The following is a 15,881-nucleotide window of genomic DNA, read 5'->3' on the forward strand; positions in this document are numbered from 1 at the left end:
ACCCTGGCCCCTAGGCGGTAGCCAATAGGTTTGAAGCAACCCATTGCTGCCTAGGGGCTACCAATAGCAGTGCTGGAGATGGGTTGTTTGAGGTGCTGGGAGCCATTAGCTAGCTCCCAGCTTAAACAGCCTACCAGCCGTTACCATGTGGTGTTACAAGCAAGCCCAATACATTACACTCCTCCCCACCTTAGAACGAACAACACTATAGCAACACAGAAAGTGATTACAGTAATACAATTTACAAAGACTTAACCCCGGTGTGAATAGGTTCCACTTAGCAGCATAATACAATACTTAACAACATTACAGCTCCATTGTTCAATACAATCTTGTAGGTCAGCAGTTAACACAAGTACATACAACTTATAGCTTTATTGTTTCAGCACATAATCTTGCAAGTAAGCAGGAGGTTTGCATGCCCTTGTGGAATGCCTGGGGGACCCAGGCGCTTCCTGGCCTACTAGCTTGCCCGCCGGGCTGGGTAGGACAGTGTCTCTCAGTTCAATTGATTCAGACTGGCTTGGGTTTCTCTGTCTGGCCTTTCCAGGTTGGCCCACCCCAGAGTCCGTTTGTTCAACAGAGTTAGCACAGCGGCTGTAAAAGTCTGATTGGCTTTCTCCGTCAGGGGACCCATGTTGCACTTCTGGACTCCCCTCCTCTATAGCCAACTCCTCGTCACTTGAGCTGTGTAAGCCTTCAGCATCTATGCATGGGCTGGCTTGGCTGCCAGTTTGTGGGCCTTGGTAAGGACTTGGTAAGGACTAATGACGTAGTGGCCATTCTGGAAAATGCTTCCTGAGTTGGTCGATGTGGCACCTGACAACTCGCCTGCCCTTCAGCCCCACTTCGTAATAGAGGGGGCCTGAAGTTTTAGTAATTTTTCCTGGTACCCACAGATTCCCATGCCCATAGTTCCTGGCCCGCACTGCATCGCCCACTTGCAGCCCCCTTGGGGGTTTTGGATGCGAAGCTTCTGCTGCCACCCTATCTGGATGTAACCTATCCAGTTTTGTGATCAGCCGCCTCCCCCAGCGCATCTCTGCTGGCCTTTTCCCTGTAGCCATGTAGGGCGTGGAACGCTGGCAAAGTAAAAAATCTGCCAATCTGTGATGCCAGTCCCCAGTCACTATATGCTTCAGTGACTCCTTTGTGGTCCAGACCATGCGTTCAGCTTGACCATTGGTGGACGGGTGGAACGGGGCCAACATTGTGTGCCTGATGAGATTTGCTCTCAGGAAAGCCTGAAATTCAGCCGCAGTAAATTGGGCTTCATTGTCAGATACTATGACATCTGGCAGCCCATGCATGGCAAAGAGTTTCCTAAGCACCTGGATGGTCCTAGCAGTAGTCATGTTTGCAACTGGTATTACTTCAAGTCATTTAGAGTGGCTGTCGACCACTATAAGAATGAGCTGTCCCTGAAAGGGCCCAGCGAAGTCTATGTGAATTCTAGACCAAGAATTGTGATTCTCCTCCCACCTGTGAACTGGCACGTGTATTCAGACAGCTCCACAAGCAGCTTTGTCCGCTATGACCTCGTTCTGGGCATCTGCGAATGACAGGACCTCTCTGGCAAAAAGTTTTTGCTGCAGCTCTTGATTGGGAGGCCACAGACGAGCCAGTCTCAAAGTCGCTCCTTGACGTTTGATGTATTCAGATGCAGTCTCTCCTGGCTGCTGTACTCATTGTTTGAAGAAATAGCGCCAAGCAATCACTGACATCTTCAGTTTGAAGTGTTCTCCGAGCTTCTTCTTCTTCAGTTCGGCGTAGGAGATGGATTCCAATAGCGTGGGCACCAACAGGTTTTCGGCCAGATCGAATGTTGCTGGGCCGCACACACAGAGCAGCGTGGTGGCCTTCAGTCCATCCTCTGCAACCTGGTTCGCTCGAAGGTAGTTCTCAACCTGGGACAGGTACGAGGGCCATCCTTCTAGTTTCTTGATGTCGAACTCTCGCAGCCTTCTGACCTTGGGCATTCTGCTGGTCTTCGCAGCTGGCTTCTGCGTCTTTGAATCCTGCCTCTCCGTTGCTCAGGGACTGGTCCTCTGAGCATGTGGTCGCTAGCGTAGGGGGGGGAATTGCTTTTCCCGCCAGGCGTGTGCTGCCTTTTCCCTAGTGACTTTCAGCTCCAATGGAGAAGCAGAATCCCACCTTCATCGCCAGTGTTGTGTGCTGGGTTCGTTGTGCAGGAATGAAGATGAGGCGAGTGAGTTCAGCAAAGAACATGGTTTATTGCTTGCAGGATCTGAACTAGAGAGCTGGGCTGCAGATGCAGCAATTTATGCCCTGGCCCCTAGGCGGCAGCCAATAGGTTTGAAGCAACCCATTGCCACCTAGGGGCAACCAATAGCAGTGGTTGTCTGAGGTGCTGGGAGCTGTTAGCTAGCTCCCGGCTAAAACAGCCTACCAACCATTACCACATGGTGTTACAAGCAAGCCCAATACATTACACCTGTGCAATCAGTATTCTTGAGAATGGAATGCTATTGTATTTCTTGAAGGATTCATTTCTGATTTGTTGACTCATAAGCATCTCTTCATATATTTCATTTAACTAATAATTCTTTGTTTTCATTCTGCTTCTTCCCATCATGAACAGGCACAATACTTTCAGACTTCTTAAGAGCAAAGGCTGGGGATGTATTCTGGGGAACATACCAAGTCAGCATTATCATTAATCATTAATTCTATTTGTTTTCTTTGCTATCAGGCAGCAAATGGAGCTGGAGCTTTGCCAAACAATATTATTGATGTGGTGACACAATATCGAGGCCTTTCATGGAGGTGAGTGCTCTAACCTAAATATTTTTGATTATCCAAAATCTGCAGTCTTTTGTTTTCATGGTCATATGCTCATATGAACTATCATAAATATGTTTCTATTCTGTTCTGAAGTAATCTTCAAGTTGTTTTGCTTACAATTTGGATCAATCTCTTCAGTAAAAATTTAGTAGTGTTCCATAATAATAGAATAGCATAGATCTACTGGCAATAGCAGACAAATACTTAAAGACAGCTGCAGATTAGTTCTGCTCAGAAAAGTTGCTATGAGTTATAGATTGAAATTGTAAGATAGATACTAGTTTTTAATATACAACTTAGCTAGGCTGTTGAAAAGTTTATCCTTTATGTCCCTTGGATCTCCCCAGCTGCTATTTCTATTCCACTGCATAAAGGAGCCTTATGATCAAGCTTCATACGAGTTTATTTGGGTGATTTGCCTTACTGTAATCTATATACTACTAAAATTCCTGGGTCTGTAACTTTTAACTGAACAGAACATTGCATTATAGGGCAAAACACTTTCAATCAAGGTACCTCAAATGTGCTAAGTTACAGAATGCTGGGACTCATTACTTCCAAGGGAATGAAATTTGAAAAAAATGTGGGTGCTTCAACACTGCCGCACTGCTGCAGTTACATGATCCTAATTTTCAACAATCCCGGACAGCTTCTGGCCATTTGCAAATCCCTCGCTCCCACCCACCCACCCACCCACCCAGCAGTAGTCATGTACCTGCCTGTGGGGAAGGGAAGGAAAAGGAAGGAAGATTTCTGATGCTCCTTACAAGCTTCCCACAAGGAAATTCAATGGGGAAACCAACAAGAAATCAGAACTTGGTTTTTTGCCCACCTGTGATCATTCTGTTCCTATGTTTAGGTTAGGACAGTGATGGCAAACCTTTTAGAGACCGAGTGCCCAAACCACAACCCAATACCCACTTATTTATCACAAAGACCGCATCAGCATTGTGGTGCCCTCAGGGAGGGGCAGGGAGGTGCCTCTGAGTGCTGCCTCTGCCACACAAAAACCAGGGGTGCAAAAATGGGCCACCGTGCTGCAAGGTGCCAAAATGGTCGCCGCTGCGCCGCAGGGTGCAGTTACAAAGGGCTGCACCATGCAAGAACAGGACAGGGCTAGTGAGTGTCGTGCAGGCAGTAGCCCTGCCCCATTTGCAGCGCATGTGTGCTCGCAGCCCCGTGCACACATGCACGCATGTAAAATGCTTCCCCTTCCCTTTTCTTCCAGTCCACCAATTGACAATGGTTGGTGACCTCTACTCAAGCTTGCTAGTCGGCCACTTCGCCTCCTTTGTGCTGGGTGGGGCTCCTGCTCCGGGCGGCAGTGGTGGCCTGATGGACCTGCTGCTGGCGGTGGTGGCACGCGTGCCAATAGAGAGGGCTCTGAGTGCCACCTCTGGCACACATGCCATAGGTTTGCCACCACTGGGTTAGGAAATATCTCTGAAATAATGACCCAAGGGATCATGGGTTGTCTAGTTTGCCTTAAAGAAACAAAAATGTGTAGTGCATTTTATATCAGAGGAAATGTAATTTTAGATTGAATCAATATTTAGGGGACAGGTGAAAAGGAGGAGGAAAGTGGAAAAACTGTTTTCCCCTTCTGCTTTCCTCTCCCACCTGCTTTCTCATGAGTACCAAAGTCTTAAGGCTGATATCAAAGATGGGAGTCAAAAGTAGCAACCTCCTGGGGTGAAATGGAAAAAAAATGGATATTTAAGCTAGCAAAGTGCAGAAATATTCAAAGAGAGATGTATAATATACTCAAAAATCAAAAGTAATTGATGGAAAACAGTCCTGCTCAACTCCCTACTCTTCTGTAGAACACTTCAAGCTTTTCATCTGGATGATCTTTAAAAGTGGTACCTTTCTTCATCTTGGCATAGTAGATACACAGATAAATGAAGCAATTACATAGGGTTTTTAAGAGAAACAGATTTTATTTACTTAAAGAGGCCAGATTTTAAATCATGTCCTATATAGCAGGTTGATGAATTCCAAACCCCCAGCACCCTTCTATTGTGCCTGACACACACCTTCCATTTTATTCGGATGGGAGTCCTAAGTAGGCAGCAACAGAAAACAGAAAACTAAACAGCCTCTGGGTCTTCAGATCCTGGGAAAATGCTGGCTGAAAGCATCTGAATTTTTGCTGAAGCTGAATTAATCTGGAGCCAAAAACCAAGAAGTGCCCTAGATACATTGGTGGTGTGGAGGGAGTCTCATGTCAGATTCCACAGTTGAAATAAATAGATATTGTTAAATGTTTGAAATATCACCAGACCTATTCCAAATAAATCCTTCTTGTTTGCTTTCTTTTTTCTTGTTTTCCTTATCCCATCCCAACTCTGCAGCGTTGGTGGAGATGAAAACATAGCAAAAGTCACAACGTTAGCAAGTAAGTATCTCTTTCCTAGAGGTTGGTGTATTTGCAAAACTCCTTCATAATTTAGGGAGCAGACTTGAGAAAATGTTTAGCAAGTTGTCAGATGAAACCAATTTGCATTCCAGGATCCGGGACCAGTAGGATATAGGAGGCAGAAAGCTGCTGAACCTAAAGCTCTAATTTGCTGTCTTGTTTGCATTTGTCATTTTGTAGGTTCTTAGTAGGTTCTATATGATTATTCCAGAGAAACCTGCAAAAAGGTAACCCTAATGGCCAATGCCACTTAGGCTTCCAGGAACATGTTAGACCAGTAGCAGTCCTTTTAAAGTGATTGCTACCTGTCACCATAACACACAGTATCACAGTGTCTGAACAGGAGATGCGTTTCTTTGCAAAGATGGCAACAGATAACAGAAACACAGCAGGTATTCTTTACTATATAAGGTGATTTACAACAGGTATTTATAACAAGGCTAAACAATGCAGTCCTGATGTCAGGTTCCCCCCCAAGTCTCCCTCCCAGAGGTTATCTCTCTATCCCTCCTGCTTCCCTCCATTTCTTTCTTTCTCCCTCCCTCCCCATTTCTGAGCTTGGCAAGAAAGAAAGAAAGAAAGAAAGAAAGAAAGAAAGAAAGAAAGAAAGAAAGAAAGAAAGAAAGAAAGAAAGAAAGAAAGAAAGAAAGAAAGAGAAAAGGACTGGGAATTATTGTAGTGTGCTCAGTGTGGCTTCATCTTCTCAAACTCAGCCAAAATACCTAATGCTTCTCGGTTGGAGGAAGAACTTCTCAGGTACTTTTGCCCAGTTTCTTTTCCTCAAACCAGGGCTTCCCTGCCACCAACCATGTTCCTCTACCCCACCCCACCCCATCTTTGGAGAAGTTGCTATCTGCAGCCAGATGGGGCTCTTCTTCCCATTCTTGGAAGTTTTTGGAGTTCTTGGCCCTCTGGTTTTCACTTGAACCCCCTTGAACATTCTCCTGTCCCCAAAAAGAACTAATAACTGATTTGTATGCTTATCTTTCTTTCCAACTTCCTCTACCTCTTTTATTTACTTAGACTATAGTCTTTTACTACACTATACTTTTTTCTCCTTCTCTCCACTCCTCCCTCCCTCCCTCCCCTTCCCCCCCTCCAATTTTTGGTTAGACAACAGCATGCCCCACAGCAATTGAGAAAGTGACTAGACAGTCACTTATCTGAAATGGTATAGGTTCTCCAGCTTGAGCAGGGGGCTGGACTAGAAGACCTCCAAGGTCCCTTCCTATTCTATTCTATTCTATTCTATTCTATTCTATTCTATTCTATTCTATTCTATTCTATTCTATTCTATTCTATTCTATTCTATTCTATTCTATTCTATTCTATTCTATTCTATTCTATTCTTTACTCTACTCTACTCTACTCTACTCCACTCCACTCCACTCCACTCCACTCCACTCCACTCCACTCCACTCCACTCCACTCCACTCTTGATGGTGTTTGTTGTTGTTGTATCCAAGTGAAAAAAAAACATACATTTGCCTTTCATTCTTTCCTAGACATTATTCGTGAGTTCAATCCTTCTCTGGTGGGCTTTTCCATTGGCAAAGGAAAGGAGACCCATCGCAACTCTCACTTGAACCAGGCTGTGGCAGGAGCTGATTCTGAGTAAGGGACCAGGACGGTGTTGGGAGGATCGGTTTGTTTGTGTGTCTTATGAGAATAATTTATTAATTTAATACCAAAAGTACTATTTTAATAACAACTGAATAAGCAGAAATAGAGCTTTGTTTTTATTAGAACTTTGTTTTTATTACTTTATTATTTTATTAAAATAATAATACTCCATTTTTGAAGAGTTGGGGGCAGGTTAGTGAGTGTCAAGTTTACAACTCGGGAAAGGATAGTCTTAGCTACTTCACTTTTTTAATGTGACAGTTGGTTGTAAAATATCACTGTAATTTTTCTGTCAGGGCAAATCAATAATAATAATAATAATAATAATAATAATAATTAATAATAATAATAATAATAATAATAATAATAATAATAATAATAATAATAATAATAATAATAATAATGTTGGAAGGGACCTTGGAGGTCATCTAGTCCAACCCCTTGCTCAGGCAGGAAACCCTATACCATTTCAGACAAATGGCTATATAGTCTCTTCTTAAAAACTTCCAGTGTTGGAGCATTCACAGCTTCTGGAGGCAGGTTGTTCCACTGGTTAATTGTTCTAACTGTCAGGAAATTTCTCCTTAGTTCTAGGTTGCTTCTCTCTTTGGTCAGTTTCCATCTGTTGCTTCTTGTCCTGCCTTGAGATGCTTTGGAGAATAGCTTGACTCCCTCTTCTTTGTGGTGGCCCCCATTTCTTTTGAATCAACCCCACCATTCTTTCCTAGGACCTGGATTCCAAAGATATATATTTCTAGCACAGTAATGGTTCTGGGCCCATTTCTTCTTGCTCTGCATTTTACTTGGACTTGTGTCCAAGTAAATTGTGTCTTCCACTGTGGCATTGGTCTTTGCACAAAGCTTCAGATGTTTCTACTGTTATTTCGAGGCATTTGATTAGCCAGTCATGTGGCAGGGAATCATTTGTGCAGTGACACAAAACCAATGCAAGGAAGCTACTACATGTGTGGAAACGCTCTATGAAACCTAAGAGCTGTGGTGGTGCAGTGGTTAGAATGCAGTATTGCAGGCTAATTCTGCTGACTGCCATCATTTTGGCTATTCGAGTCTACCAGCTAAAGGTTGACTCAGCCTTCCATCCTTCCGAGGTTGGTAAAATGAGGACCCAAATTGTTGGGGCAATAGGCTGACTCTGTACAGAGCTCTCTGTACAGAGAGGGCTGTAAAGTACTGTGAAGTACATAAGTCTAAATGTTATTGCTATTGCTATTTGCTTAGTGCCAGTATATTTCAGCAAAGAGTTTTAGATTTCCACTTTTATACATAACATAGTTCCATTCCTAGTACCTTTACAACATGTAATTCTGTTTCTTCCATCTTGCTCTTCCATGACACCAGAGAGACTCTGAGTTGTTTTAGCCAGATTGGAGGTATGTGGGCGAAAAAAGGAAAAAAATAGCAAACTTTAAAACCTCAGGCTTAAGTTGCTGAGGGAGCAGTGCTGCCATACTGCTTGATCAAAAAGTTTTTAGCTGATGAGATGAATCAGTTCTCAAGTTACTCCTGATTAATTTAACAACAAATTTCAAACCCAAGTGTATATAGCTATTTTACTACTTATATTTCAACTTCCAGTTGCCTAGTGCCATTTTAGAAGAGGATTTGATCAAACAGAAGGTGTATTATGGTGCTTGCTGATTCAGTTCTGGGAGGGAACATGGATTTCATACTTTAGGAACTGAGCCATAGTGAGACCTGGAGCTGTCATTTCTTTTTACCTTACCTTATCTCCAGAAAACAGTGATTAGAAACATCCAGCTCTTGTGGGGAAATATCAAAGTGACCAGTTCTTTAGAATAGCTCTAAAACCAAGATCTGCTGGATGAAAGCTAGTGGGAAGGTCAGAATTCAATTCAAATCGAAATAAACATTAATTCCAAAACCATGGTTTGTTTAAAAGAGGCAGTAAATCTTTTAAATCTCTAGTGAAGCAAAAATGAGGATGTCAAAGCAGAAGAGCATTGGTGCCTACAGTTTGTCAGAGTTTATCACAAGACAGAAAACCATAATTTGCTCTTACAATTGGACCACAACAACATTTAGTGAACAGAAAACATAAGCCTCCTTGTGAGTGCACCACACAACATCTAAACCTAGGACATAAGCAGGAGCAGGTAATGTTTAGAACATGTGCGTCATTCATTTGAAAATTAATTCAAATTTAATCATTTGCCAAAGTTTATACGATTATAGTCTAAAAGATGTCTAAAATATCTTTGGTTAGATAACAATTCTATTTCAGATCTTCTTTGAGGAAAGCAAGGTCCCAGGAGTCTGTCCAAATTATAGCTCCTTTAGTTAATTTCTGCTCTTGCGGGTAGTCTGTAACAATGGTGGGATTCAGCTGGTTCACACCAGTTCGGCAGAACCGGTAGCTAACTTTTTGTTGCCCAGGCCCAGAATGGACATCTGGAATCTGCATCCACACAGAGAACCAGTTGTTCACATATTTGAATCCCACCACTGGTCTGTAAGCTTCTTGAAGAATATGGGATGATAACTAACATTTATCACAGAACTGTGTTGTGGAAAACCAATTCTGTGCCTGATGAGTACAGGAGACAATAGATAAAGAGAAGCTTCTTTTTGAGATGATTACAGGACTTTAAAAAATGCATAATTCTGTGGGTACATTTCTTACTGGCTTAAAGGATGCTTTGCCTTATATGGTTAAACTTTTCAGGTTTTGTACAAGGGCACTTTGTTCCTTATTCATTCTTTAAAACACTGCGTGATCACTTCCCTGTCCTAGAATATCCTGCTATGCCTACTAATTAAATTACCTAGTTTCTTGTATGTGACCTGTCCAATTACAAATAATGAAGAAGGGTCTTTATGTCTCCCTACAACTGTCAAGAATACATCACTTTTAAAAAAGTTCCATGAACATGTTTTAGCCCAGACATGTCAAACACAAGGCCTGGGGGCCAGATCCGGCCCGTGAAGTGGTTTCATGTGGCCCGCGAAGCCATCCTGGAAACAGTGAGGGAACGACCCCCACTGCCTTGGCCCTGGCCCAGAGACCCTCCTTCTGCCAGAGACCCTTAGATCTGTCCCACTCTTGCCCAGGCCCCCATAAGCACCCTTGATGTGAACGATGTAGAGCTGGCCATGCCCACCCAGCAGGCCATATGTACTCTAGCCACACCCACCCAGTAGGCCACGCCCACCCTGGCCATACCCACCCTGCCCCTAGAGGGCAACCGCAATGCTGATGCGGCCCTCAATGAAATTGAGTTTGACACCCCTGTTTGTTCTGAACCAGCCCTCTTCTGGCCTTGTAGTAAGGCAAACCCCTATTCAGAAAGAAGAGACTGGAGAGCGTCCAAGGCTAAAAGGCATCTGCCAAGATTTAATTACGCAGTTAACAAAAACACTAGAGCTTGTCTTCTCAAGCGGAAAAGTTGCTTTCAGCAACCAGCCCCTCCCCAAACACTCCTTTTATAGAGAGCTCAGGGCGTGGTCTCCCTGTGCCTCCTCCCGAGGAGTCCCACAGCCTTTCTTTGTTTGTTCCTGCTCGACTGCCTCCTGCGTCGGGCGTCCTTGAACAGGGCCAGCTGTGGGTCATCTTCCTCCGCACTCTCGGGCTCACGCAGCTGAGAAGAGGTCCCCGGCTGAGGGCTCTGCAAAGCCTCCAAACCATCATCAGCCGGTTCGTTTCCCTCCCCCTCATCCGAGTCATCCGATACATCGGAGCCGGCTGTTGGACCCACAGGCTGGCCCTGAGTCACAACACTGTTTTAGCCAGTATGTACAGTATCCTTGATAAAGAATCTTGCCTGAAACACATCAGACTTTTGAGTCATAACATATTTACTCTGGCATTTAGATTCTTTTTCCTTTTTGCTTTTTCTTCTGTCTATAGCACTACAAGCAAACCACGGAATGCAATAAATCTACTTTATTTGACAGACATATTTTACAGAATCCTGTTGCAGTCTCTCATGTAGAAACAAAGAGCAGACTCATTGCTCTGTATTCTGCTTGTAGAAACGCATAAGGCAGTTACACCAGACTAAGTCTCTGTACACGGAGAGATCCAGTCTGTAGGTGCATTGCATGCAAGGTGTCAATTACCGTGTTGCTCAATCAAAAATTTGGTTACATAAGTCTATGTTGAATGAAGTAACCTTTTATGGATCATTGATATTAATCTCCTTGTCACTATTCATCCTTGTTCATACATTCCAAATTGCTTCATTGTTTGCTTGGAAATTTATTTCTGAATTGTTCGCATGCAAAATTCATCTGTAAAGTAAGTTCTGGGTCATTTGAATTATTATTTCTGCTTTGTGTTTCCAGAATGATAGTCTGAACTGCTATATTGCTCCTAATGTTTGCTTGCCTTCTTTATTTTCTTTTTTAGTGAAATCATACCTCAGGTCAGAAGGCTAATACAGCTGATGAAGAATGATTCTGTGAGTTTCTGCTGATATGAACAATTTTTCAACATGCAGTTGTGACATTTTATTGTTGGCAAACAGAGGGAAGATGATGTTCTGTCCTTTTGTATCTATGGTGGTTGCTATCATTAACTGTTTCATTGAGAAAAGGAATAGATTTGATCCTGTTTAACAATGTAAGGTCTTCTTGGTAGCAACACCTTACCAACTTTGGCTCATTTCAAAAAGCTAATTAGAGTTGGACTTGAATGGCAGACTGTAGGAGAAGCTAAGCTCGTAAATAGATTATGGAGTAAAAAAAAAACTATTCTGGAAAAAGACAATGGCAAACACCTGCCATATTTGTTACCAAATAAATTACGTGATGTGTCCATGAAGTCATCAGGAGCTGAGTTTGATTTGAAAGAGAATTTATCTGAAATAGATTGAAATTTGCTTCTTGAACTTTTGGAATTCTCAGTTAATCAGGCAACATATATTTTAGCAAATCATGTAAGGTAGTAAAACTACAAGAGGCAACTAGATGCCATCTCACAAGAAGTACCCCACTTTTACTCTTGTACAAAAAAAAGTTCCTCCTAGCACATAAAACAAAGTATACTTTCATTTTTATTGTAAGTGTTCAAATCTGTCTGTCTGTCTGTCTATCTATCTATCTATCTTCAAATTTATGCAAAACTAATTCATTTAATTAAGATTAATTGAATTAGAGGTGCTTACTTCTCCTCCTGGTCACCTATCTTAGATTGCAGGAACCCTACCACAGTTTCTAACTAGATTTGAAAACATACATGAAGTCCCCGCATTCCTTAGTGGATTTGTACCCTCTGATCATTGAACAGGCAGTACTGAAAAATACGCTCCACATGTCCATATGCAAAAGCTAACCTTCGACACTATAGTGTTGGTGCAATACACTGGGTACTAATTACCATCAAATGAATTCAATGCACTTCTTAGTCTGGTGATGTAGAGCCAATTTCATAATGAAATACCGGTAGCATCCTAACAAACCAGGCAGAGCAACAACATTCTTAGAGCAGCAGTGCTTCATAGCAACTGGATTTCAAATAGGCCTCTGTAAAAGAAATCTGTAATTCCTCATTTTACATAACTAATTGGTATATTAAAACTATATTTAAGAGTGCTGCCTTGGTTTCTTAACTATATGCTGGTCTAAAAAACAAAGTGACTGTCTCCTTAATAATTATTTTATTATCTCTGAGATGTTAATTCAAATATTTTCTTTGTTTTTTTTGTCTACTCTCTTCCTTTTTCTCCCAATGCAGAAAATAAATTTCCAAGAAGATTGGAAACTCATAACCCTTTTTATAGGAGGGAATGACCTTTGTGATTATTGTAATGATCCTGTAAGTTTCCATATATTTTACAGTTATTCCTAATATATTTTTCCCAATTTTCTCCTCCCCCAGTTTTTTTTAAAAAATGCATGTGATCTAAATGCTTATCTCTAGATATGCAAGTAGGAATTGTCCAAGTGCTCAGTGACATATGTAAGAATATGATGTTCATAGAATCTGACCTCCACATGACTTCATTTAATATTAGAAAAGTTCCATGTAATATCATGCCTCCTGAATAACATTCAGGTTGACAATAAGAAATAATAAAAGACAATTCATTCATTTTGCAGGAAGCTATTGCAGACATGGCAAAAAAAAAAAAAATCAGAAACATTCTGGCAGTACTTTTTCCAACTTTTATTAAATGGCGTGAGGTTTCATGAGCTACTATAGATTAACCCAACTGTATTGCCACAGCATCACGAACATGCAATCTGTCCTAATAAGAAATTGAAGTTTAGACCTTGCACTTCTACTCAAGAAGAATTACATTGGGATTGACTCAACACCTGCTACTGACCCTTTCTTAGATCCTTTCTAGCTAACTCAGTGGGGAAAAAAACTACCTTGAATGGCAGCCATTCTTCCCTGGCACCATGTGCATTTTAGAGAGGGTGATAGTGGTTCATTGCTGAATCAGTATTTTAAAGAAAAACAAGTACATGTCCATGTCCCCATGCAGGGCCTTGAGGTCATTCAACCTGAAGGTGTTTTTAATCTCCTGTAATTTCATATCTTTGAGAACGTCCACTGATTAGCATATCAGTGCTACTTCATTTTAGAGATAATTTTCTGTTGATAAAAGCAGATGCCAATAGAGCTGATAATAAGCAGATGCCAATAGAGCTGATAATAAACAGGCAAGGCTTGTACCTTTCTTACTTAGTGACAGTTTGGATCCCTAGCAGACCTGCCATTTGTGTAACTTGGATCAAAGCGCTGACATTACTTTCCATTTTGATAGTTAAGCACGATAAGATGGCAGTAAAGTGCTTATTTATGAATGCCTCCAAGTGATAAACTTTCTCTCTTTTGGCTCTTATCAACATACTGAAGAATGTCATTAAATATGTATTTCTGGGTTGGGTTCCCAGGAACAGCTGGATAGCATTTAAATGCTACTTCTAATTATTATTTTTAGTGATATTTTTTTGGGAGCTCCTACATGAAAGAGATTTTATGCTTATTTAGGCTTCCTGATTTCTCCAACCTTTCAGTCTCCCTTGGGTTACAAGTTTAATTCTATTTTGGGCATGCAAAGTGCAGCAAGATTGGCAGTGAGGTACATATTTACATGAAAGTTTTGCTCAGCTTCTAACGTTTGAGTATTTTTATGCATTAGTATCAGGATAAGTAAAACAAATAAGAATAAACACTACATTTAATCTTAGCCAAAAGGCCAAGAAAAATGAAGTGAATAAAATAATCTTATTTTAATAACAACCTAATAATGATTATATTCTAAATATATATCATAAATATTATAGCGGATCCTATTTTGATCTGATATCCTGGAAATTCAGTCCAAACTGTCCCATACCTGGTTTCCTTGCATAGTAAATTTTGAGTAGTTCTCATAAGATCAATGTCATGCTTTGAACACACGGCACATTTGGCACAAATGACATGGAAAGGGGTCTGTTTCTGGAGCTGGCTGGTGCACCTTCTCTCCTCTCCTTCCGGGACTTGTGGTAGCTAGCATTGGTTTTCCCTTTTGCTGAAAGGATGTCAAGAGCCAGTCGGACATGAACAGTCAGGAAGATGAATGGAGGAAAGCCTTTTTAGCTCTTTCCCTCACAGTTTGATTTTTGTCCTCTGTGAGAGAAGAGGACGGAGGAGAGGCAGGTGATGCTGGGCAGGAAATAGATGTGGTACAATTGCCATGTCTGAGCTGCAAAAATGTGGGTGACTGCTAGATGACAAACAGATATAGTTAGTTACGTTTTCTGCCATCTAATGGTCATCCATTTTTTTAAAGTCCCGATATGACAGCCGCAGAGTGGCTGAACTGCTTCCATTCTCTGCCATGATCCATACTCAGATTGATACTCATTACTACTTTTGATCCAATTACTATATCTGGGTGCTTCAAAACAACTGGATTATGTCAAACATGTTGTGGAAAGAAGGCCATATCATTTGTGAAAGGTGCACATTGATATAAATTGCAACTTTCAATTGCCAAACGTGCATAAATGTTGTTGTTGTTAGCTGCGAAGTTATGTCCAACCTATCGTGACCGCATGGACAATGTTCCTCCAGGCCTTCCTGTCCTCTACCATCTTCTGGAGTCTATTTAAGCTCACACCTACTGCTTCAGTGACTCCATCCAGCCACCTCATTCTCTGTCGTCCCCTTCTTCTCTTGCCCTCAATCTTTCCCAGCATTAGGCTCTTCTCCAGTGAGTCCTTCCTTCTCATTAGGTGGCCAAAGCATAAATAGTGATGTGCTAAGGAAGAGTTGCAAGCAGCTGCTTATGCACAAAATTCACTTTTATCCTTTTCTTTCATAGATACGTTCTTCTCCTGAGTACTACATAAAGAGTATACAGTCAGCTCTGGATGCACTCCATAAAGAGGTATCAAAGGAGTCTTTGCTATCCTGGCTAGAGGGGAAATGATTGGGTGAATTATTAGAATCAATAATTTAAGACAGTGTATCTTTAACAACCAGTCCTTCATATTCAGTCATGTAACACTCAGTTCAGACAAATGCCTCAAAGTCTATAAAGTAGCATATAACTTTTCCTTTTTCCAAAAGGTCTTCTGAAAGTTAGGTTACTGACAGTTAAGATCAGGTGTTGTTTCAGTGTGATTGCTCACCTTCTAGTAGCTGCCAAGCTCCTGGCAAAGCTCCAAGTGGGACTCCCACTTGGATATGCTATTCGCCACAGCTTGTGGTCCATGCAGTTGAATGAGAGTCCCCTTGCCTGCTTGTAATAGTTGCCAATCTCCAGATATTGTCTCTACTTCCCCATCTGTGTGCCACTTGTTTGTCATTTTTCATGGGTTTGTCAAAAACCAGATAAACCTTATTGCCTTCTTTGAGAAAGTGACAAAATTAGTGGATAATGGGAATGCTGTGGACATAGTTTATTTAGACTTCAGTAATGCATTTGGCAAAGTAGTCCATAGCCTACTTCTTGATATGGTAGAACAAAGTGGAATAGACAAGACAGTATCACCACCAGATGAATTTGCATTTGCTGATCACCTATTTAGTGGGTAGTCCTCAATGGACCTACAT

At 41.6% G+C, this 15,881-nt stretch overlaps 1 protein-coding gene across 1 annotated transcript in view; it reads left to right on the forward strand.

Annotated features, from left to right (window-relative positions):
* The window catches only part of PLB1 (phospholipase B1), a gene marked incomplete at its 5' end in the record, with an annotated part of 116,444 nt that overhangs the window by 31,057 nt on the left and 69,506 nt on the right, over window positions 1-15,881 (forward strand). The window contains 6 exons of the mRNA XM_083348375.1: window positions 2,714-2,787; window positions 5,160-5,203; window positions 6,730-6,838; window positions 11,235-11,286; window positions 12,561-12,641; window positions 15,148-15,213. Of these exons, the coding sequence (XP_083204501.1) occupies window positions 2,714-2,787; window positions 5,160-5,203; window positions 6,730-6,838; window positions 11,235-11,286; window positions 12,561-12,641; window positions 15,148-15,213 (426 nt within the window). The remainder of the gene's footprint in view (window positions 1-2,713; window positions 2,788-5,159; window positions 5,204-6,729; window positions 6,839-11,234; window positions 11,287-12,560; window positions 12,642-15,147; window positions 15,214-15,881) is intronic.

The sequence above is a fragment of the Vipera ursinii genome (genome assembly GCF_947247035.1).
Source record: "Vipera ursinii genome assembly, chromosome: 1".
NCBI lineage: Eukaryota > Metazoa > Chordata > Lepidosauria > Squamata > Viperidae > Vipera > Vipera ursinii.